Here is a 25,776-nt window from a genome sequence, read left to right as displayed (position 1 = left end):
TTCCTTTTTGGATTGGTCTGTTCATACCCTTTGCCTTTTTTTTCCCCCTCCAGGAATGTTTATTTTACTGATCTATTAATGATCTCTATGATACAAGAATTTATTTTTCACTGACTACATCTTAGTTTATGATCTTATAAAATTTCTTCAGAAGTTTTAAATTTTCTTATCCCACAAACATTGATTTTTTTAATTTGTTTTATGGCTGTTGGCATTGTCATTGTGCCAAAAATTTATTATAAAAACATCCTGTGCTTTCTTCTAGTACTTTTGTAGTTTTTAAAAATCTAAAGTTACTATTTTCCAAAAGTTGGAAAGTTTCCATAATTCTATTTTTTAAAGTAATTTAACATCCTGTATATACAATATGTTTTACTGATCCATTTCCATCTATGTGACTATCTTGGTAGTATCACTAGCACAGCTTTATGTTACGACAAACGAATGGGATCCTTCGTTACTTTTTCTTATACTCTCTTCTTTATTCATACAGATCAAATAGAGCATGCATCATTTTCTTAAGTTTTCTCCCAAAAAACTGTTGAAAAATTCATCACATGTTAGAGAACAAATTGGTGTAGCTGATATCTCTACGATATTTAAGATTTTCCATTAAAATCACCTTTTAGTTTTTTGATCAAATTTTACAGGTTTACTTCGTATAGGTTTTGCTTTCTCTTTGGTTTATTTATAAATATTTCATATATTTTCCATCAAGTCTTCTAATTGATTACTGCTCAAATAAAGGAAATCTATTTAATTTTTACATATTTTTATTGTGTCAGGCTCCCTAACCAAACTTTCTTATTCATGAATTTTGTATGTCATTCTCTTATTCTAGGTAACAATTACCTAAATATAATGATTTTGGTCCTTTCTGTAAATATTTATAGAGCTTTTTTTTTTAATTGTATTGACTAACCAGACATAGCAGAACAATGCTGAATAATTAAAATCTACTTAAAAAATTTGTTTAAATTTTATGTTGGAGCGTAGCCAGTTAACAATACTGTGATAATTTCAGGTGGACATGAAAGGGACTCAGCCACACATACACATGTATCTATTCTCCCCACCAAGTCCCCTCCCATCCAGGCTGCCACATAACACTGAGCGGAGTTCTCTGTGCTGTAAGTAGGTCCATACTGGTTACCTATTTTAAATAGTAGCAGTGTGTATGTGTTCATTCCACACTACCTCTCTCTCCTTCATTCTTCCCCCCGGCAACCATAAGTTAAAATCTACTTTTTTAATATTTCATTAATATACTTTCAGCCAAGATATATAGACTGTGTATACTTTTAATAATTGTAATTACATTTATTTAAAAATTTTTAAATCTTTTACCATTCTTGATGTTAGGGAAAACAAGATGTGTAGGTGAACTTCTGTTTTCAGCGGCTTCTTTCTTTTGGTTAACAGTTGAAATAACACTGCTGAAAGTAGAAATCTGGCCTTTGAATCCTCTGTCCAAACCCTAAAAATAGAAAAGTTAACACTGCAGCATAATTCCTACTAGGTATATTCAATTTTACTGTGAAAATCATAACCATTTATAATAGAGATTTTAGTTTGATAACAAATGCATGATAGATAAAACATGTATATAATATTGACTTACCTTTTCTAGGACCAAATTGTTTTAAGTATAAAATGAAAATAGTCATACCATCTAATGGCTTGTAAGTTGACAGAGTTTGGAAGTGAGGATAACAGTGCCTTTCTCACAGAGTTATTGTGAGGTTTACCTAAGATAATATGTGTAAAGCAATGAGTTTTCTTATCTTCTGATGCAACTTTAAAAGCTCAGGTAAAAAGATAAACCCTTTAGAGTTCATTTCTCTCTAAATATGTGATTACAGTCTTTTGGACTATGTGCTAGAGGGAGAGGGTGGGAGGATTTGGGAGAATGGCATTGAAACATGTATAATATCATATAAGAAACGAATCGCCAATCCAGGTTCGATGCAGGATACAGGATGCTTGGGGCTGGTGCACTGGGATGACCCAGAGGGATGGTACGGGGAGGGAGGTGGGAGAGGGGTTCAGGATGGGGAGCACGTGTACACCCGTGGCAGATTCATGTTGATATATAGCAAAACCAATACAATACTGTAAAGTTATTAACCTCCAATTAAAATAGATAAATTTAATTAAAAAAATAAATATGTGATTAGACTTTCAGTATAAGGGGATTTAAAAAAAATTAAAAGCAACTTAAATGCAAATAACAGAGCAATCTGCCTATAGCATAGAATCTATCCATTAAAGTACCTTCCACAAAATAATGCCTATAAAATTCATAATATATAATCAATGTGCACTTTAATTGAAACATGTATAATATCATATATGAAATGAGTCGCCAGTCCAGGTTCGATGCACGATACTGGATGCTTGGGGCTGGTGCACTGGGACGACCCAGAGGGATGGTACGGGGAGGGAGGAGGGTTCAGGATGGGGAACACATGTATAAAGTTAAAAAAAATAAATAATAAATAAATAAATAAAACCACATTACCAGGTCAATACTCAGTTATAAAGCTAGCTCGGGGCTTATTCTCAGTTCTCAGCTCTTTACAGCTTACACTATATTCCAGTTTCCAGATGCTTAATCAAACATAGTAGTTAAATTCTTCCCTAACATTCACTTTTTTTACACTAAATATATGTAATTTCTTTGCTTTCAGAGGAGAGTTTCTTTTTCATTTTCTTCTACATTTACCAGACTGATTTTCACTTACCTTTTCAGAATTAGCTCAGGTGCCATGTAGCAAAAATATACACTCACCAAATATTTACTCTCCCACATCACCCACTCTCTTACAGCTAAATGAAACTATCTGATTAATTCTAACAGGCTACAGGTGGAGGTGATGTTGGCCATCGGTGGCCCAGAAAGTACTAATGCATGTAAGGCTGGTGGTAAAATCACCAGCTCCTTTTTCTCCTCTCACCATGACAATCACAGAGGCTCCGAGCCGAGATGTGAGAGCGTCCACTGGCTCAGGTCCCCAATCGCTATGTGGAGCAGAGGCACTGATGGCCAACAGCGGCTCATACAATCAACAGTAAATGCACCTTTAGAATTTCCAAACACTGAAATTTGGGGACAACTTGGTAAATGCAGTCTAACCCATTCTATCATAACTTCTCTGCAAAGCATTTTCTGGTGGCCACCATTTCCACAAAAATCCATCACTCTTATTTATGCTTGGGATTTACTTAACTTATTCCACTGGAATTATAATTGTTTATATACTGGTCCTTCATGTTGGACTTGAAATTTCTTATTCATCACAGAGCTTGACATCCAGTGAACCCTGTGCACAGATCTTACACTTCAGAGTAAATTTATTTTTCTTTTAAAGAGATTAGTATAGAAAATAACCCAGAAAAAAATCACATACACAGAATTTAAAAGTTTCTAGACTTGAGACTTTTTAGAAATTAGCTATCTGACCCCTTTATTTCACAGATGAGGAAAATAGTATTGAGATTCACTTAATGTCATTCAGCTAACAAGGAACAGAAATGTGATGGGCACTAAATGAGAACTTAAAGAATGCTTTCATAAGGAAAGTACATGTATGCAATTCTGTGTATGCAACATCTTTGGCTGCTCACAGAATATGTTTGGTTTTTTTTGGGTTGTTGTTTGTTAGCTTGTTTGCTTTTGGGCTAGATTTAGGCTCAGTGAAGTGTGAATCAGTATTTCTGTTAGGATTAGCCTACATGATCCAGCCTACAAAAGTTAAACAACTGAAATAAAGTCTTCTTCTAACGGAAGCCTGAAGTTTCAGAATCACAGACAGTATCAACAAGGGTAGTGTACAGAGCCTATGACACACTGGATGTTCCATAAATGATTACTCTTGTGACAATAACATTTAAAACAAGTCACATATTGAGTGCTTGGTAGAAGGAAATGGCAACCCACTCCAGTATTCTTGCCTGGAGAATCCCAGGGACAGAGGAGCCTGGTAGGCTGCCGTCTTTGGGGTCGCACAGAGTCGGATGCGACTTAGCAGCAGCAGCAGCATATGCATACTACTAATTATAATAGGTGCTTTAATACAACATTCCTAAGAGTTATATATTTACACCCCACTTTACAAGTGAGGAAACTCAAGTACCACACCAAAGATCACAGAGCTGGAAAGTGGGAATTCAATGAATGACCTTGAATGACCTGAATGACTTTGCTCACTACAAGTAGCCATCACTTATTAAGAGCTGAGCATGAGACAGTGTGCTCCATATATCAGCCTGTTTTCACAACCCTTGCGGCTGATATTCTCTTCTCTACTTTTATAGATATATGCCGAATGAAATTTAACAGCTTTGGGAGCAACTCACCTAACCAGAGGAAATCAATGTAAGTGGAAAAACTAACTGTATTTTAGGGAACCCTCTGATATCCTAGCAATCTGAGAAAGCCTCAATATTTTATTTTCCTCCTCTTTCCTCTACCCCTTCTTAATAATAACAGATTCCAGAGAACATTGCTTGATTTACTAGTGGAATCTTCAAATAATAATTTAAAAACCCACAAGTAACTGACTGAATCAACAAAACCATTTAAAAACTATCAGTTCTAATCTCTAACAGATTTATAATATAGATTCCCAAGGAGGAGAGACAAAATTGGAGAAAAAGATTAATAAAAGAGTGATACACAATACTTTTCTATAAAAGTCTTAGTAAATTACATACTTTGCATAACTTTGGTAAATTAAAACATTATGCTCAAGTTCACAGAACTGATTAGAAAAATAAAATAACCCATACATTTGAAAAAGTACTATCATCCCTTGCTATAAATATTATGATACTTACATAAGAAATATATTAACTTCTGGGGCCAAGTTTGTTTATTTGTATGTTTTGTCCTATCAAAACATCTTAAATAATAATGGGAATGAATGTCAAATTTGATATACATATATTTCATTTATGCATGAGAGTTGATAAAGTAACCAATCTATAAAATGAGGTCAATGAATGGCCCCTTGGAACTTTGTAATGTTGTTGTTTAGTCACTAAGTCATGTCCAACTCTTTGCAAACCCATGGACTGTAGCCCACCAGGTTCCTCTGTCCACGGGATTTTTCAGGCAGGAATACTGAGTGTGTTGCCATTTCCTTCTCCAGAGGATCTTCCCAACCCAGGGATCGAACTTACATCTCCTGAATTGGCAGGTGGGTTCTTTACCACTGACCTACAAGGGAAGCCCAGAACTTTGTGAACTTAGCTGTAAATATTTACAATGAATTAATATACCAAAGGTTTTTTCACTGATAACTGTCACTGATGTTATCTAAGATTGAGCAACTTAGAGGATTTAAAGAGCAGTGTAGTTGCAGTACAGAATCAGAAAGGGAGAATGGTCCAGTGAGGTGAGATTGGAAAGATAGGCAGGGACAATACTATGAAGCCTTCAGGACAGGGAGTATAGATTCTGTCCTGGAAGCGAATAGGGAACAGTCATGGAGGACCTGTAAAAAAGGCGTGACATAATTATATCTGTATCTTAGGAAAATCACTGTCAGCAGGTGTAGGGAATAGACTGAAGGGGAGCAATACCAGAAAGATACATCAAGTCTACTTACTGGGAGAAATAAGTCTAAACTGAGAAAGGAGTTAAAGGAAATGAAGAAGAATGACAGCCTGGGCCAATGTATGGCAAAATAGCAAGAGTTATTTCAGGTCATAATGAGAATCAGAGAACCCTTCAATAAATTATAAAATAAATGAAATGAACAATGTAAACTGCTTTATTTCAAATTTCAGGAAAAATATTTTGACACCTCACCATAAAGAAGAGGGCATACGATTAAAGACTATTGACTATGCCAAAGCCTTTGACTGTGTGGATCACAACAACTGTGGAAAATTCTTAAAGAGATGGGAATACCAGACCACCTGACCTGCCTCCTGAGAAATCTGTATGCAGGTCAAGAAGCAACAGTTAGAACTGGACATGGAACAACAGACTGGCTCCAAATCGGGAACGGAGTATGTCAAGGCTGTATATTGTCACCCTGCTTGTTTAACTTATATGTAGAGTACATCATGAGAAACGCTGGGCTGGATGAAGCATAAGCTGGAATCAAGATTGCTGGGAGAAATATCAATAACCTCAGATATGCAGATGACACCACACCTGTGGCAGAAAGCAAAGAACTAAAGAGCCTCTTGATGATAGTTAAAGAGGAGAGTGAAAAAGTTGGCTTAAAACTCAACATTCAGAAAACTAAGATCATGACATGTGGTCTCATCACTTCATGGCAAGTAGATGTGGAAACAATGGAAACAGTGGCAGACTTTATTTTGGGGGCTCCAAAATCACTGTAGATGGTGACTGCAGCCCTGAAATTAAAAGATGCTTACTCCTTGGAAGAAAAGTTATGACCAACCTACACAGCATATTAAAAAGCAGAGACATTACTTCACCAACAAAGGTCCATCTAGTAAAAGCTATGGTTTTTCCAGTAGTCATGTATGGATGTAAGAGTTGGACTATAAAGAAAGCTGAGCACCAAAGAATTGATGCTTTTGAACTGTGGTGTTGGAGAAGACTCTTGGGAGTCCCTTGGACTGCAAGGAGATCCAGCCAGTTCATCCTAAAGGAAATCAGTCCTGAATATTCATTGGAAGGACTGATGCTGAAGCTGAAACTCCAATACTTAGGCCACCTGATGGGAAGAACTGACTCACTGGCAAAGACCCTGATGCTGGGAAAGATTGAAAGCGGGAGGAGAAGGGGATGACAAAGGATGAGATGGTTGGATGGTATCACCGACTCAATGGACATGAGTTTGAGTAAACTCTGGGAGTTGTTGATGGACAGGGAGGCCTGGCGTGCTGCAGTCCATGGGGTTGCAAAGAGTCGAACACGACTGAGAGACTGAACTGAACTGAAGAAAATTCTACACTGGGTTATATAAATGTATTTGTGGAATGACTAGAAAAGGAACCAATGGTCACTAGGCAAAAGTATGCATCTCATGCCAAAATAATGTAATTTTTCTAGCTGACAGGGTTATCATTATGCTACGGTCATGTAGCAACTGCTATGCAAAACTAGTATAAGGGCAAAACCATGGAAACACTGGCAAATATGACATGAGCTTACAAAGAACATGAAGAATGAATGACCAAAAAAGATAAGAGATCTAAGAGAAGATCATGTGTTAAAAATGAAGGAAGGATCATTAAGGAAAAAGCGGTCAGCAATGCTGAATAATGAACAGTGGCTAGGTCTAAAGTGTGCCCACTAGCATATGCAGCTGTGAAATCTTGGGGACAAAGGAGACAACAGATTCCGGGGAGAAACTGCCACTGCTGGTGGCAGAAACTGTATGAAATAGATTGGCAAACGAAAGGGAAGTCAGGAGGGGAAAGCACTGAGTAGGATTTGCTCTGTCCAGAAGCTTTATGGAAGGGTACAGAGTGGCTGGAAGGGTACAAAGATGTGAGGGGAGATACACTGAGCATGTTATCATGGCTGTCAAATCCAGGGGTCGCGACTATCTACCCAGAGCATTACTGCTATTCTTTGTGCAGCAAAGGCCACAGATTGGAGCAGGGACAGGCACTCAACCAAAAGGCAGCCATCTGTCGATCAGGTGGCCACACATTAGGTGGCCTGGCATACAGGACACTGATGCTTCCTAATTTGTCAATCAGAGAAGGTCTTTCCAGATTTCAGATGGAGGAATATGGAAAAGAGCAAGCAGCCAAGAATGAGAGAATAGCAGGCGCACAGAGAGCAGCTGGTCTCTGTTCCTGCCTGCTTTCTGGTTCTATCTATGTATGTTATTTCCATAAATCCCCCTTTTCCAAAAGGAGGCATATATGGCCTGATTTTCTGTTCCTTGTGATCAAAAAAGCTTAACATGAGAAAAAAAATCCTTGGTCTAATAAGTCTCTTGCTTATAAGATGACTGTGCCCTTGATACTTCACACTTGAGATGACAGGAAATAAATCACGGACAATTTCACAGGTTGACAGTGTACTACAGATAAATAAGAACAAACTCTCAAAACAGCACTTGCCCCACACTGGCTTGCACAAGAGAAACCTTCCCATAGCCTAATACTTCCATGAGAAAGCAGGGTCACATGTTGCATGATGGTAAACTACTAAAAACTAGAGAATCAAGATGCTAGTGAGTGTTAATAGGACATGAGTAAATTAAAGGTTAGGGAACATTACAAGTCTTCTAAGAATCGGATCTTCCACCGTTATTACATCTGGTTCCCCGAGGAGTTCTGTCTATGAGCAACTGTTGTCTATGAGTCCTAAGTAAGTACCACACTAGAGATGACATCCTGGAATGTGGCCAGCCTGCAAACAGTGGGCTGCATGTGTTGAAGAATAGATAGTAGCAGGATACCCAACCAGCTGTTACAGAGGAAGAAGTACAAATAGGGAACACAGGAGGAAAGAGACACTGAGAACTCATTGAGGAGAAAAACTCAAAGTACACCTAGCATAATAAATAAGACGTGACTCTCTCTCTAGGTAGAGGCTGACCATAAGTTTAACAAACAGCTGAAAAATTTTATGTGGTAATTGCAAAACTAATCAAAGATCATACTTCTTTCAAGTAGCTAACATAGACCTCAATGGTCTTTTTGACTATATAATCACACAGATTATATGTAAGATTATAATAGTTTCAAGAAATTAAATATAATTTCAAAAAATTAAATAGAATTAAATTAAATGGAATACCTGTTTTTCCCTGTTAATCTATAATTAAATACTGTTGACCTTATTTTTAAATTTTAATACATGAGCTCCTACTTTCAACATTTACTGAGGAACAGACTACATCTGCTCGGAGAAGGCAATGGCACCCCACTCCGGTACTCTTGCCTGGAGAATCCCATGGACGGAGGAGCCTGGTAGGCTACAGTCCATGGGGTGCTAGGAGTCGGACACGACTGAGCGACTTCACTTTCACTTTTCACTCTCATGCATTGGAGAAGGCAATGGCAACCCACTCCAGTGTTCTTGCCTGGAGAAACCCAGGGACAGAGGAGCCTGTTGGGCTGCCGTCTCTGGGGTTGCACAGTGTCGGACATGACTGACGAGACTTAGCAGCAGCAGACTACATCTGAGTTAAATTTCTGATTTATCATATTTTTCTATTAGATGTCAATAAGAAGGATACTCATGGTTTTCCATCATAGCTTTTATATTTTTATATTGAATACCAAGTTCTTTTTATATTCAAAATTCTGATAAAATTTACTTTGGTTATCTACTATTCTACCAAAAGCGGCCTTAGAAAATAAAACATTTTCATTCACATTGTAAACCAATCTTTTTTTTTGGTCACATTGCACAGCATGTGGGATCATAGTTTCCTGATGGTGGATTGAACCTGTGCTCCTGTGGTGGAAGTGGCTGAGTCCTGACCACTGGGTATTTCCTAAACCAATCTTTGATAAAAGAACAACTGCTGGCTCTGTTCCATCCTGAGGAGAAGGCAATGGCACCCCACTCCAGTGTTCTTTCCGGAGAATCCCAGGGACGGCGGAGCCCGGTGGGCTGCCGTCTATGGGGTCGCACAGAGTCGGACACAACTGAAGTGACTTAGCAGCAGCAGCAGCTGTTCCATTGTGAAACACTTTTTAAAACCAAAATATCTCACTATATTTCTCACTATATATATCTCTCACTATATATCTTTGAGGTGAAATATTTTAAACTGTATACACAATTCATTATTTTGTAGTGTTTACAAAATTCATGATTCCTAACATTCATTGACCATTTATGCTAAAGCCTTTGACTGTGTGGATCACAACAGTGGAAAATTCTTAGAGATGGGAATACCAGGCCACCGTACCTGTCTCCTGAGAAACATATGCAGGTCAAGAAGCAACAGTTAAAACCAGACATGGAACAACTGACTGGCTCAAAACTGGGAAAGCAGTACGCCAAGGCTGCATATTGTCTCCCCGCTTATTTAACTTCTATGCAGAGTATATCATGCGAAATGTGGGGTTGGATGAATCACAGACTGGAATCAAGACTGCCAGGAGAAATATCAGCAACATCACATATGCAGATGATACCACTCTAATGGCAGAAAATGAAAAGGAACTAAAGAGCCTCTTGATGAGTGTGAAATAGGACAGTGAAAAACCTGGCTTGAAACTCAACATTAAAAAACTAAGATCATGGCAGCCAGTGCCATCACTTCACAGCAAATAGATGGGGGAAAAGCAGAAGTAGCAGCAGATTTTATTTTCTTGGGTTCCAAAATCACTGCAGACAGTGATTGCAGCTATGAAATTAAAAGATGCTTGCTCCTTGGAAGAAAAGCTATGACAAACCTAGACAGCATATTCAAAGAGACATCCCTTTACCGACAAAGGTCCATATAGTCAAAGCTAAGGTTTTTCCAGTAGTCATATAAGGATGTGAGAGCTGGACCATAAAGAAGGCTGAGCGCTAAAGAATTGATCCTTTTGAATTGTGGTGCTGGAGGAAACTCTTGAGAGTCACTTGGACAGAAAGGAGATAAAACCAGTCAATCCTAAAGGAAATCAACCCTGAATATTCATTGGAAGGGCCGATGCTGAAGCTTAAGCTCCAATTCTTCGGCCACCTGAGGTAAAGAGCTGACTCACTGGAAAAGACCCCGAAGCTGGGAAAGATTGAGGGCAGGAGGAGAAGAGGGGGACAGAAGATGAGATGGTTAGATAGTATCACCAACTCAATGGACATGAACTTGAGCAAACTCTTGGAGATGGTAGAGGACAGAGGAGCCTAGTATGCTGCAGTCTATGTGGTCACAAAGAGTTGGACATGACTTAGCGACTGAAAAGCAAACATACTTTAAACTACCAACTTCGCGAACAGCTGGAAATGTTAGCATTTTATACCATATCAAGTGAAAATTAATGCTGTTATTCTAGCTATTATATAGGTCAGACTGGCAGAAGTTTTATTTACTATAGAGACCACACACACAAATGCACAGGTAGATGGATTCTACACAGAGCCGTCTGGTTTGGCTGGTGATACAAAGTTGTCATACAGGATCCAGTCACCAGAATATGTTAAATTATGTTCAGTAGCTTTTATTTAAGAAGCTGCTGCTACTCCTGCTAAGTCGCTTCAGTTGTGTCTGACTCTGTGTGACCCCATAGACGGCAGCCCACCAGGCTCCCCCATCCCTGGGATTCTCCAGGCAAGAACACTGGAGTGGGGTGCCATTTCCTTCCCCAATTCATGAAAGTAAAAAGTGAAAGTGAAGTCACTTAGTCGTGTCCGACTCTTCGAGACCCCATGGACTGCAGCCTACCAGGCTCCTCCATCCATGGGATTTTCCAGGCAAGAGTACTGGAGTGGGGTGCCATTGCCTTCTCCATATTTGAGAAGAGATGTACGTATTTCAGAAACTGCTTCATGCAATAAATAAACAGGTATTCTAAAATGTCCAAGAACACTTGGCTAGCTGGGAAATTCACTTATGTGGAATACCTGTCATTGGTAATACAGAACAAAAAGCACTAATGGTAATAATACAAAGGAAATTCTAGATAGATTAGCATGGTGGTTTTCAAACTTTCTGGTTTCAGGACCTCTTTACATTCTTAAAAATTATTATATGTATGTACTCATTCCTGTTTAAATACCACTAAATCCACTTACGGACAACAACTATTTTCCCAACAAACAAAAATCAGTGAGAAGAGTGACATGGTTTACATTTTGCAAAACGATTTTTATATTTGTTTCTGCATTCAATTTGTTGCAATATCATCTGTCACATAGAAAACTACACCGTACACTAGAGAGAAGGAGTGAGAACAAGACAACACAAATAACATTCTACTATCATTGCAAAGGCAGTGCTGACCTCATGGACATCTTAAAGGATACTGAGGATCACATGCTGAGGACTGCTACAGTAGGAATAAACAGTAATCAGCACTAAGAATGAGTCTAAGAAATCTTGGGAGAACAAGAAGACAACGTTTAAATCTGTTCTAATACAAGCATTTGCCACATGTGGCTGTTGAGAACTTGAAATGTTCTAGTAAGTGTAAAATACACAGTTTTCAAAGACTTATTGTGAAAAAGAGGTTAAATATCTCATTAAGTGTTCATACTGATTAAATATTGAAATGGTTAAGTTTCTGGATATACTGGATTAAAAAATATGCAATTAAACTTTATTTTTACCTCTTTTTATTATCTTTAATTAGCTATTAGAAAAGTTAAAATTACAGATGTGGTTCACATTTTATTTCTACTGGACAGAGCTGATATAAATGAAAATATACTTTCCTAAACTAGATCCAATCTAACATACAATCTTAGGAAACAGGTCAGAATTATTATTTTAATTCATCATTTCTCTGCATCGTTCTGGAGAAAAAGACCTGATGTAGCAAATGTAAACATGGTATAGTATGTAGATGAAGAATCAAAGATATCTGAAGGAATAAAATCTGAGTTTCTTGCTTTGGTCATCTCAGGTATGTATACAGAGACAATGGCAATTTCTACACTTTCGGCCACACCTCAATGAAATTTATTTTTCAAACCCAAAGGTAAATAGTTTGGCAACATATTGCGTGCGCCAAGTCAGCTCAGTAGTGTCCGACTGTTTGAGAGCCTATGGCCTGTAGCCTGCCCGGCTCCTCTTTCCATGGGATTCTCTAGCCAGGAATACTCGAGTGGGTTGCCATGCCCTCCTCCAGGGGATCTTTCTGACCCAGGGATTGAACCCTCGTCTCTTATGTCTCCTGCACTGGCGTGACCTGGGAAGCCTGGCAATACATTCAGTGCTCCTAATATAAAGCGGGGATCCTTCAGTCTTACGAGGACACGGAATACTGGGAAGCCTGGCGATACATTCAGTGCTCCTAATATAAAGTAGGGGTCCTTCAGTCTTACGAGTACACGGAATACCTATGACACACAGAAAAAACCTACAAAAGACTGAATGGCTTCCTGAGATACTGAGCAAAGGTTTCTGCATCAGAAGACCGGTGAACAAAGTACATTTATATGTTTTAACTTAAAACAGAGTCACCAGGGAAGCCCTTAAACATTGACTATACTCTGCTTTACTAACTTTTAAAATAAACTGACCTAAAGTGCCTGTTAGGGCCACACTAGATGAGAGGCCTCAACTGTATTTAGGGTCTAACAAAGGAGACTATTTTAGGCCCTGTTCCCAGGTAAAAAGACTTTGCTTTTCTTTTTTGTATGTTTTTTCACAGTTCCCTGTTAGGATGCTGTGTTATAAAATCAGTGCTCTACCTCCTTCTATTAAGCTGTGAAAAGTTGGCTCATTTCAAGATGTGAACCTTCTTCCCCTCAAATAAAAGGCACCAACCCAAGTTGAATTGTTTTAAGTGATATAAACCACAACTTTCAAGGGAGACTAGGAAGGACAGGGATTCTGAAACAAAAGTTTAACACCAAAAAAATCACAATGCAATTGATCTTACAGATAACTGAAAATTAACCCTACTTGATACAAATAAATGTTAGTCCTGAAGCTCAGAAATTTCAGTGTTTGCTTATCAGGAAGGCAATGTGTCTTGGGAGATTTTATTATTATACAACATAGGGGAAAAAAGCAATTATACCAACAGATTACCCTTATACAGCAAAATGCTACTTTTAACTGCGTGATTTGATGAACTCACAATTCTCAATTTATTGTTCTTTAAAAAAAAAGGATCAAAACCAAGTTAATTTGAAACAAAAGTTTTCTTTCATGACTAGATTCAAACTTCAGACTGATTTTTCAATTAAACTGAATTAGTAAAATTTCAATAATTTCTATTTTTAAAAGGCACATTCATATATTATAATTATTCCCCTCAAAATGTTTCTTGACTGCTTACAAAACTATTAGCAAGTTATAAATATCAACTTAGCAACAACTAGTTATTCATATAAGGCTTAGCAGTCTAACATTTTTAAAGTGCAAGAAAGTATCCTCATAATAAATGTAGAAAAACACAAAATTTCCAGAGGTTTCTCAGCTCCACCCACTTCCTTATTCATATTCTGTTGATCTTTCTCTCTCTCTCTTCCTCAATTCAAGTAAACATAAGCAAATTAATTTCCAAACAATATGCCAAAATAAGCTGCTACTCTGGGACACCAGCAGTACCCCTTTCTGAAGCCATTACTTTTCCCTCTCAAAAAAATTCTTCTGAACCCAGGAATACCCCAGCCCTGAAGACTTCAGAGAGCACAGGATACCTTTTAATTCAGAGGGCATGTATGTGAGCATGAGTGTGGAGTGCAGGAAGAGGAGGGAGGTGCATCGGTAATATCTACAGAGTAATACAGGTAATATCTACAGAAAAGGTTGTAAAGGGAAGTACCATAGCCACAGGATAGATTAGAAAGAGAGCTACAAATAGCAAGGCAGTATCATATTGGACCAGCTTCCCTTGTGGCTCAGTGGTAAAGAATCTGCCTGCCAATGCAAAAGACTCAGGTTCGATCCCTGGGTCAGGAAGATCCCCTGGAAAAGGAAATGGCAACCCCCCCCCTCAGTATTCTCACCTGGGAAATCCCATGGACAGAGGAGCCTGGAGGGCTATAGTCCAAAGGGTTGCAGAAGGGCTGGACACAGCCTAACTAAATAACATCATACTGGACACTTTGGGAAGTTCTCGTTCATAACTTACAATAACCATTTTTCTTCAGTTGTTAAATACAGTCAAATTATTTGTGTCCTAACACCCTGAACTAATTATGAAAGGGAGGATAAGCAGGCAACTACAATATAGCTTCAAAGTTAAAAAAAAGAAAAGTGGACAAATGACTTTAAAAGTCACTCAAAATTAAACACATTCTGGCTAAGTGTTTATATAGCTACAGCCCTTCCTCTCTGTGTCTTAAGACTCTCTGATCACTTCTTTAATGAGACTGCTTTATTTTACATAGAATTTAATGATACATTAATACCATAATGAAAACTGATATTATCAGATACATGTTTCTCTCCTAAATAGTTCTATCTCTAGTAATAAAGTTTTGAACAAATATGTCACTGGACCACATCCTCTTTTCTAATCTAAGAAATACTGCTATAGGTGGGGGGTCTCTGAACCACACGGACCCTGACCACAGACAGAGAGTACATGGAAAAAGAGCATGGGTTTTTTTTTTTTTTGAGTCAGAAAAGTCTCAGCTGAAACTGAGTTCTGCCCCCTTACCAGCCATTTTACCCTCTGGCAAGGTATATTATATGTAACCTGATTCTAAGATTCCTGTCTGTGTGAACTGGGAACAGAATCTTCCTCATGATTAGAATGATCAAGTGGTTAGTGATGAATTTTGGTTGAACTAAGTGACTAGATGAGAGACATGAGAAGGTACTAAATAAAGAGTAGCAATCGTTTGTATTATTTATACGTATTTCATCTATGGATATATGATATACCTGTAGTTTATTAAATTGCTTAAGACATCTTCACTACAACAACCTCTACTCTTCCCTATCTCAACTCTTGTTGAGAAAGGTACAAGATTTCCCAAAAATAAGACTCTTCCAAACACCTAGATGGGCAAGTTTTGTCAAAGTTCACACATACATATGTTTATTTGGAATGCTGTTGGCTGGACTGCCTTTTTATGTAAATGTTTTCCTCTGAGAGAATTCACCTGCAAGCTCTAGAATTCTTTTCCTTTATCAATCTTCCTTCTCTTTCATTCCACTAGATTCCACTTTGTAGGGATTCTTCCATCCCTTACACCTTATCACATGGCCATGACCCTAGTGGGTGCTCCATCTCTTGTATGAACTGCAAAGCTCCTTCCTTGCCCTCTTTCTCCTCCCTCCTCCAGTCTAACTACCTCTAATCACTTCCATTAATTTCATTCTGTTGTTCTTTTATTTAAGAAACTCCAATGGTTTCCCATGAAGCACAGAAAAAAAAAAAGTCCCAACTTTCCTGCCTGCTGATCTGGTCCAGCCCCCATGCAATCTCATTTACCTCCCACAAGTTGCCAGCATGCTTCCATTGGCTTGACTTTATTACTCCCTAATTCTTCCCTTTAAGCCTTGTTCACGTTCTTTTCCCACTTGCTTTTGCCCATCCAAATCCTATCACCCTTCAATGGCCAGCCAGCTTAAATAATTACCACTGCTTAAAGGCCTTTCTTCACAGTTCTGCACGCGCTGATTTCCTTTTTCTGATCTCCTAGAGCGCAAATTGTTTCTACAGCACATGGTGGCTTTTACACATTGCTTTGCTTTGTTGGGTTTTCCTGTGTTAGCTCTGCCTACCCTGAGGCAGGAATCTATTTTTCTTTTTTAAACTTTGTGTTTTCTGTAGCATCTAGCCCAAAGCTAAACATAATAGAGGTTCAATAACTGGTAGTTACATTGTGGCCCAGCGGATCCATCAAGCCAGGTGACACACCCCTGATAGACCCTGTACAAACTTCTCATTTTTATTACTGGACTTCCTACCAAATCCTCTCCACATACCTCAAGACTTGCTCTCGCCTTCCCCCTACTTGACAAATCTCCTGACCTTCACTGCGGGCAAACTTTCCCTTTCCATCCTAAACTGATTTCCTCCATTTCCCTTCACTGCCCTGACCTAAGTAAAGTCCAGCTCTTTCTTTCGGAGAAGGCAATGGCACCCAACTCCAGTACTCTTGCCTGGAAAATCCCATGGATGGAGGAGCCTGGTAGGCTGCAGTCCATGGGGTCACGAAGAGTCAGACAGACCGAGCGACTTCACTTTCACTTTTCACTTTCATGCATTGGAGAAGGCAATGGCAACCCACTCCAGTGTTCTCGCCTGGAGAATGCCAGGGACGGGGGAGCCTGGTGGGCTGCCGTCTATGGGGTCGCACAGAGTCAGACACGACTGAAGTGACTTAGCAGCAGCAGCTCTTTCTTGAACCCACTTCTTTTTCATAAACCTATGCCATGGAGAGTCTCCCCTTCTCTTCTCACCTGATTTTTTTTTTTAATTTTATTTTATTTTTAAACTTTACATAATTGTATTAGTTTTGCCAAATATCAAAATGAATCCACCACAGGTATACATGTGTTCCCCATCCTGAACCCTCCTCCCTCCTCCCTCCCCATACCATCCCTCTGGGTCGTCCCAGAGCACTAGCCCCAAGCATCCAGTATTGTGCATAGAACCGGACTGGCATCTCATTTCATACATGATATTTTACATGATGATGAAGTAGACAGACTCATCTTCACTCATCACTATTATTTGCTCCTCTTTTGACCCTTTTCTCCTTCCCTATTCACCAATTTTTTCTAACTTCCATATTACATCAGCAACTAATTTATAATATTCTTCTCCAGTCCAATCTGTCAACTTCAGTAAATACTCACATCATCAGTCCTTCATATTTATTTTCTACTCCCCCTAGCTCTCTGGGCCTGCATCACTTCTCCACAGCAGCAGAGCCAAACTCCAAACACTGACAGGCTTCTGAGGACTCTATCTTGGGCCCTTGAGCCACTCTAACGAGGAACCACTTTAACTGCCATTTCTCTCAATTCCCCAAACTACACCTGATTTCTGGTGTGCCTCATTCACTTAACCCATACCTTTTACTATTCCATTTCAAATGCTGCTCCATAAACTAAGCAGACTTGGGGCAGTGTAGTTAAAATACAGACTCCAAGGAACTTTTAATTCAGTACACAGAACATCAATTTTCAATCTTTGCTACACCTGGGAATTAAAAAAAAAAAAGTAGTTGCCTGAGCCCCACTCCCAGAACTGATCTAATTGGCCTGCATCTGGGCCTGAGCAACGATGGCTTCAAAAGTTCCCATTCCCCCGTGCAGCAAAAGTTGAGAACCGGTGAGCAAAGGTGAGATCTAGGAACCTGGACTTCACCAAGCTACCAAGGGATCCATGGTCAGTCGGGTTTGTGTGTTAGGCACTTCCTGGCTGGAATGGACTTCCTGCATGCTTAGGAAGTTGTAGGATCAATCACGTTAGGGTTGTTTTTCCGGCACCGTCAATCCCACTTTTGCACCTTTAAAAAAAAAAATTTCTGGGATACAGTCCCAACTCTTCAAGTGTAATCAGGGTCATCATAACCTGGCCTTCTGCTTAGTTTAGGGAGCTGTCACTCTAAATTATTTCCAAACTCTCATAAAAATGTAATATGGTGATTTTTGGAAAATGTCAGTACTGTAAGGTTACAGTAATTGAGTCATAAACTCAATCAACAGAGACAGAGCTGTTAACCTGGGGCAAAAAGTAGGCATCACTAAAATAGCTCAAAAAGATAAGTTATTGATAGTACTCAGCTTCCTAAGCAAACCCCCAGAAGCTCTATTTGATCCACATGGAGGCTAAAAAAGAACCAAGCAGGCCACAAGCTGTCTTTCCCTGTCCCCCACACCAAGGCTTTCCCATCTATACTGGTGAGCTTGGACGTCATCCAGGCTGCCTGGCTTTCTTGTCCTCAGGAGGATCAAGCGCACATTTTCTTGACTAAGGCTTTTCACCGCTATCACTCAGAATTCCAGCTCTAGAAATCTCTCTTTAACAAATACACACCAAGTATCTTCATTACTGGCTAAGTTTCTCCATCCTCCCCCTTGCTCTCCTAACACTTGCTGCAAAACCTGAGAACTCCTTTTCTCTCCTGACGTGACTCAAAACCTCAGTGCTAATGATGAACTCTATCATTTCAAAGAGTCTGAAATTCTGAATGTCATTAAAAAACAAAAACCTGTCATTAAAACAAACAAAAAAACAATGTTACCAACTCTGCTTGTAAGGCACCAGAAATTGCCTTCAAAAATCTCAAGTCTTCATTCTTATCCGCTTCTAATTTAACCTATGTTTTTTTCAAGGTTTTATTCAAGATCTTAAAAAACTTTTTGAACTCTGTTCTTCTGTTTGTCCAGCAGTACAAGCCCATATTCCTTTATTTACACTTATGAAATCCTCTAAGCTCTTAAGACTGAAAGAGTTCATTTGGTAATTAAACACATACCTGAACTGAACTTTTTGACAATCCAACCTGAGCTGAACTGATAGAAAGCTACCAATAGACCTTATCTCATTTAGTGTGAACAACCCACACTTTTCACTGCAGAGTTATTAGTATGCTTAATTATGAAGAACTGGCCAGGACCCCACTGTGGATAGTATACATGATACATATAAATTAACTTTCTAAAATCCAAAGAACTCTCAATTTCAAAGCCCCAAGGTTTCAGATAATAGTCTGTAGACCTATGTCCACACTGTATCAATTTCTCCAAGTTTTTATTCCAAGCCTTCGATTTTTCAATTACACAGAAATAAATAAGTTTTGGGGAGCGTCCTTACTTGAGGACTTAAACCCATTAACACAACTATTAGTATAAGCGTGCATGCATTCATTGTTTTAAACTGACTTAGAAATAAACTGCTGAAATACTATTTGCCAGTTAAAAACATCCCAGATAAGCTCCAAAAGCCCAGGAAATCAACAGCAAGAACTGGGTCTATAAGCAGCTGAATGACAAATTCCTTCAAAGCATTTCCCAAAGTAATTTCTACCTGCAACTCCAATTTACCAATCAACGGTAGTAATCTTTTTTAAGTGTCTTTTTATCACTGTCTACACTTCGCTGTGATTTAAGGTATGATGCTCGTTCTAACAATTTTCAGTTATCACAATCCTTAGACGTTTTCCAAAAACCTACTGAATCAAACGTTATTTCTATAACATTTTAAATTAGAGTTAGCTATTTTAGTAAGTTCTTAGTCACTTAAGAGGGAGGTTTTAGGAAATGAATTGCATCCAGGAATAAGGGAAATGTATCATGTTCTCTAAACTTTTACTATTTTGTCACACAGGCTGCATAAGTCATGCTCTTTAATGTACTGAAGTTTCAAGAAGTACATAAATATGGGATCACATAAAAAAAACTTAAAAATTAGAGGTTAATTTTGTGTGTGCGCGCTCCAAAGTAAACAGTCATAACCACCAGCAAAAGTAGGGAAGAGGGGCTGTCCCATTACATCATCTGGCAATCTGTAGTTTGAAGCCTGAAAGCGCTCTCCAAATAATCCTTAAGAAAATCCAGCTGGGAAATCATCCCCGAGAAGCTTAGATCCTTTGAGTTTAAATATAAGGTTAAAAAAGCTTCCCCACCTTACGTCACATGTCTGTACCATATGAAAAAGAAAACCCATCACCGAGGCATCTACCTCCCACTATCCTGACAGCAACCGAAAGGTCACAATTAAGTGGAAACTCGCCTCAGAGCCTGTTCAATCTGAAGGGGGAGCGGAAAGAAAAAGCGAAGAAAAGGGGAGAAATCTTCGCTCTCCCACGGCAGGCAGACGGCTCAGCGGAAAACCCACTCCCGCTTGCTTGACACCTTATCCTCATCCAAGAGACGATGGACTCCAAAATGCTGGTCATTTCCTTAGAGAAAGAGGGAAGCCCCCAAACCCGAAAATGACCGAAAACAGCCAGCTGACTCGGCCACCCCGGCATTCCCCGAGGGTGGAAGGTGCAGCTCGAGAAATGATCACGGCTGTCCTCGAGACACAACTCCTCGATTTCAGCCCGAGGAAGGGCAGCCTGAGCGCTTCTCCCCGGGCGGGTCCTGGGCTCCCTGGAGGTGAAGCGGGTCCCCGGGCGCCCCTCGCCCCCCTCGCGACCGGCCGTCGGGGCGCCCCGCGGCCCCCGCCCGGCACCTACCGCAGGGGCACTGGCTCCCGCCGACACGATGGGCGGCAGCTTCTCACGCTCCGGTTCCTTCCCTTTCTTCTCCTCAGGCGCACTCGCCGCCACCGCCGGCGGCGCGGCGGGCGAGGGCACCCGATCCGCTTCACTCATGTCGGGCCGGGCGGCTGGAGCGCGAGGCGGCGGCAGCGGCGGCAGCGGCGGCGGCGGCGGCCAGGCTGCTGCTGGGGTTGGCGCTGCTGCCGCCGCGGCCGCGAGAGGGCTCTGGGCCACCGCGTCCAGCCTCCGCCGCCGCTCCGCCCCCGCCCGCGCCCGCGCCCGCGCCCGCGCCGCGGCCCCGCGCTCGCGCCGCGCGCGCGCCCGGATGCCCCGCCCCGCCCCCGCCTCCGCCCCCGCTCGCTGGGCCCGCCAGCCCGCGGCTCCCGCCAGCTCCTCGCCTCTGTCGCCCTCTCCCCGCCCCCGCCTCGGCTCTCAGGTAGAGGGGCCCGGACGCTGGCCACTGCCACCCTCGCCAACCCCGGGGGCCTGGAGAGGAGGCGCCGCAGCCGGGCCGCCATGTTGTTTGCCGATCGTCGCCCGAACCGGCGAGGAGGGGGTCGGGACTAGAGAGTCGGTACTCTGGGGGACAAGGCGAAGCCAGCAAAGGTCGCGCGGGGATAGAGCGTTCCGGAATGGCTTCTGTGGGGCGGGGCGAGCGCGGCAGCCTCCTCTGCACGGACGGCCCTGACTTGGGGCGCCTAGACCCGCGGGGGATTTTTCCTCTCCAGCGCCTGCAAAACCGTCGCCTTCGGGCCGCTGCTTGTCCCTGCCACCCCTGCCCGCCCACCCGCTTGCCCCAAGAGCGAGGTCTCGTGCCTGGGCGTCCTCAGGAGACAACCTTCCTTTTATAGTCGACCGACCCTTGGTAGATGCCCCAAGAGCCCCCATCTACAAAGGAAAAGGCTGAGGTGGGGAGAGGGGAAGTGAGACGCCGTGGGCTCCACCTTCCCCACCGCAGGGCGGGACGGCCAGGCCACACTTTCCATTCCTGTTCTTCCCGTCCCTACTTGGACTGCCAAATCCGCCTCTCCCTTCCCGTCCCCACGCGCCTACATCTCGCTGTCTCCCCGCATCTCTTTGCTGCCTCCTATCCCTTCCTTGTTCGTTTCCTTTTATAAGTTGCAGATGGACAGACCCAAACTCCGCTGCATAATCCTTAATGTCAGATCGTTAATATGGGTGCGAACTTTAAAAGTGAGGAGGAAAGCTTTTAATCATGATATTAAACCATCCCCCATCCCCACCCCCACGACCAAGCCACACAGACATTTCCTTTCCTTTCCGCCCCCTCCTTTTCCTTTTCTCAGTCTACTGGAGCTGCGGAGACACCTGCTGGTCTAAGGGAAAGGAGAGAGTAAGAATGTGCTGCATCGTCTATTAAAAACAGGGAATTCTTGACAGTCACATCTCCACATTTCTCGGTAGCGGCTTTGTTATTTTACTTGAGGATGAGTGAATTTTCAAATCATGGGTACCTAGATCCAAATAACTAAAAATAATCTCTGAAACATGTTTGGGAGGATGTTTGGGTTATCTGTTATTTTACATAATTCAGAATTATTAGCATAACTGAGTACTAGTTATCAGATCAGATCAGTTGCTCAGTCGTGTCCGACTCTTTGCGACCCCATGAATGAAACGAGGTTGCATGTTTTTTCCTTCAAACCCAGAGTTTGTAACAAACAGATCTGAAGTAAATCATGTAATGACTATAATAATTAGTATTCAGGATTGCCTTCTATATTATAAATTCCGACTTTCATTTATAGAAGGGCTTTCTAGTTTTAATATAGTTGCTGTCATCACCTATTTGAATGTTAATTAGCAAAAGGTTTGAAGGGCCATATAGTTGGCAAAAAGTATTTCACTGCTAATTAGTCTTGGAGGGAAAATGACACGGACACACATTACTTTTACGCATTCTCCTATTTTTCTTGAATTCTTTTTTAGGATTTTCATTTCTTCTCAAACCTATGAAATATTCACCCTATAGGAGGAATATATAATTATTTCCTACTTTTAGCAGGTCATTGTTCTGATCTTTTGATACAGCAGCAACTGAAATATTATAAATGGAAGGCTTTAACTGCAGTTCAAGATAGTCTATGCTGCCAAGCTATATTGATAGAACAAATTGTTGTTAAGTTGCTAAGTCTGATTCTTTGCGACCTCATGGACTGAGGCAGGCCAGACTCCTTGTCCTTCACTATCTCCCAGAGTTTGCTCTAATTCATATACATTGAGTCGATGATGCTATCTAACCATCTCATCCTCTGTTGTCTCCTTCTCCTGCCCCCAGTCTTTCCCAGCATCAGGATCTTTTGATGGTTAGCCAATGAGTCAGCTCTTCGCATCTGGTGGCCAAAGTATTGGAGCTTCAGCATCAGTCCTTCCAATGAATATTCAAGATTGATTTCCTTTAGGACTGACTGGTTTGATCTCCTTGCAGTCCAAGGGACTCTCAAGAGTCTTCTCCAGCACAATTCAAAAGCATCAGTTCTTCTTTGGCACTCAGCTTTCTTTATGATCCAACTCTCACATCCATACATGACTACTGGAAAAACCATAGCTTTAACTATATGGGCCTTAGTTGTCACAGTGATGTTTCTGCTTTTAATCACACTGTCTAGGTTTGTCATAGCTTTCCTTCCAAGGAGCAAGCGTCTTTTAATTTCATGGCTGCTGATAGAACAAATACTAGGGGAAAATAACAAAATCTGCCCTCCATATCCACAAGCTCAGCCTCTGTGTATCGAAAATACTCAAAAGAAATTTTTTTAGGAAGTTCTGTAAAGCAAAACTTGAATTTTCCACCAAATGTTTATATAGCATTTACATTGTATTAGGTATTATAAGTAATCTAGAGACAATTGAAAGTACGTGAGACCATATATGTAGGTTAAATGCAAATACAATGCCATTTTACAAGGGACTTGAGGATCCCTGGACTTGGGTATCCAGGGGGACCTGGAAACAATCCTTCTTGGATAGAATGAACAATTGTATCTTTTGCTATCATTTTAAACTAGATTTAGTAATTTGTGATTAAAATGCTTGGAAGAGAAACCAGTTGAATTATAGGCCTTATGCTTTCTCTTTTCATGTGTGAGACTAAATAGAAGTTTGTCTGTACATGTAGTCACATTCAATAGAACAAATGCTTCAATATTGGCAAAACAAGGCAAATCAGAAATTGTAATTTCTGCTTCTGTGCCAGAATAGATAATCCACTTCTAAACAAGTATGCTGATTAATTCACCTGGAAGTTACATTCTCCCCCCACCCCCTGCAAAAAAGAAGAGGTAATTCATTGATGTTTTCTTTTACTTCCTGTTAAATACATTGCTCTCAATACTCCACCCTATCCTTTCATCATCTACACGTGCTCCAGAATGGAGAGTGGGACAGGGATTTCTGGAATGCTGCAGAGTGATGACTCCAGTGGGCTGGGGAAACAGAGTCCTAACGGCCACCAAGATACGTCTGAAGGCCCAGGTAGGAGTGAGAGATTGTGGTACAGGACACACAGAGTGTTCCGATTGCTCTGTACAGAAGTGTGGAAAAGATGCCTTTCAACCCTGCCAAGTGTTAACAAAAAGTCCAACCGTGGTGGCATCTAAGTTCAAACTCGTTAGCCCAGGAAAACTTGGGAGTGAAGCGGGAGAAACATTTCACCTTCCTAAGTCCAGATGGAGAACGTGAGCTGATTCATCATACCTGTGGGGTATAAGAGTTTGGGGGTGGGGTGGGGAACTTAGAGTACGGGTTGTATTTGTGAAAGCAAAAACAAAACTACAAGGTAATTAAAAGATCTAAATTATAGGTAACATTCTACTGTAATTGTATACAGAGGTACTAATCTAGTGAACAGTAGCACAGTAAGTTCTGAAAGTTTGGTTCAGTTCAGTCGCACAGTCGTGTCTGACTCTATGTGACCGCATGGACTGTAGCACACCAGGGTTCCCTGTTCATCACTCACTCCTGGAGCTTGTTCAAACTCATGTCCACTGAGTCAGTGAAGCAATCCAACCATCTCATTGTCTATCGCCCCCTTCTGCATTCAGTCTTTCCTGAATCAGGGTTTTTTCCAATGAGTCAGTTCTTCGCAGCAGGTGGCCAAAGTATTGGAGTTTCAGCTTCAACATCAGTCCTTCCAATGAATATTCAGGGTTGATTACCTTTAGGATTGACTGGTTTGATCTCTTTGCAGTCCAAGGGACTCTCAAGAGTCTTCTCCAACACCACAGTTCAAAAGCATCAATTCTTTGGCACTCAGCTTTCTTAATAATCCAACTCTCATATCCATACATGACTACTGGAAAAACCATAGCTTTGACAAGGTGGACATTTGTTGGTGAAGTAATGTCTCTGCTTTTTAATATGCTGTCTAGGTTGGTCATGACTTCTTCCAAGGAGCAAGAGTCTTTTAATTTCAGGGTTGCAGTCACCATCTGCTGTGATTTTGGACCCCAAGAACATAAAAGTCTCTCACTGATTCCATTGTTTCCCCATCTACTTGCCATGAAGTGATGGGGCCGGATGCCATGATCTTAGTTTTCTGAATGTTGAGTTTTAAACCAACTTTTTCACTCTCCTCTTTCACTATCATTAAGAGGCTCTTTAGTTCTTTGCTTTCTGCCATAAGGGTGGTGTCATCTGCATATCTGAGGTTATTGATATTTCTACCAGGAGTCTTCATTTCAGCTTGTGCTTCATCCAACCCAGCATTTTGCATGTTGTATTCTGAATATGTTAAATTAGCAGATTGACAATATACAGCCTTGAGGTACTTCTTTCCCAATTTGGAACCAGTCCATTGTTCCATGTCCGGTTCTAATTGTTGCTTCTTGACCTGCATACAGATTTCTCAGGAGACAGGTAAGGTGGTCTGGTATTCCCATCTCTTAAAGAATTTTCCAGTTTGTTGTGATCCACACAGTCAAAGTCTTTGGTATAGTCATAAAGCAGTAGTAGATGTTTTTCTGGAACTCTCTTGCTTTGTCTATAATCCAAGGGATGTTGGCAATTCAATCTCTGGTTCCTCT

General features: G+C 40.8%; 1 protein-coding gene across 5 annotated transcripts in view; it reads right to left on the bottom strand.

Annotated features, from left to right (window-relative positions):
- HECTD2 (HECT domain E3 ubiquitin protein ligase 2) overlaps window positions 1-21,017 on the bottom strand; it is a 73,785-nt gene extending 52,768 nt beyond the window's left edge. For 2 of the 5 annotated variants that reach the window (XR_015155631.1, XR_015155632.1), the window contains exons 1-2: window positions 20,708-21,008; window positions 1,348-1,477 (exon numbers count right to left, since the gene is read on the bottom strand). Coding sequence is in view for 1 of the 5 variants with exons in the window: in XM_086378547.1 (XP_086234673.1) it covers window positions 1,348-1,477; window positions 20,708-20,845 (268 nt within the window). In the remaining 4 variants the exon portion in view is untranslated. Of the gene's footprint in view, window positions 1-1,347; window positions 1,478-20,707 lie in introns of those variants that run through there. The other 3 variants (XM_086378547.1, XM_086378549.1, XM_086378550.1) reach the window with 3 other exon arrangements.
- Window positions 21,018-25,776: the final 4,759 nt, after the last annotated feature.

Source organism: Bos grunniens, chromosome 26, assembly GCF_055505025.1.
Source record: "Bos grunniens cultivar Pamir isolate PY7600 chromosome 26, Bosgru_T2T1.0, whole genome shotgun sequence".
NCBI classification, from domain to species: domain Eukaryota; kingdom Metazoa; phylum Chordata; class Mammalia; order Artiodactyla; family Bovidae; genus Bos; species Bos grunniens.
This window is presented reverse-complemented; position numbering and strand designations above follow the sequence as displayed.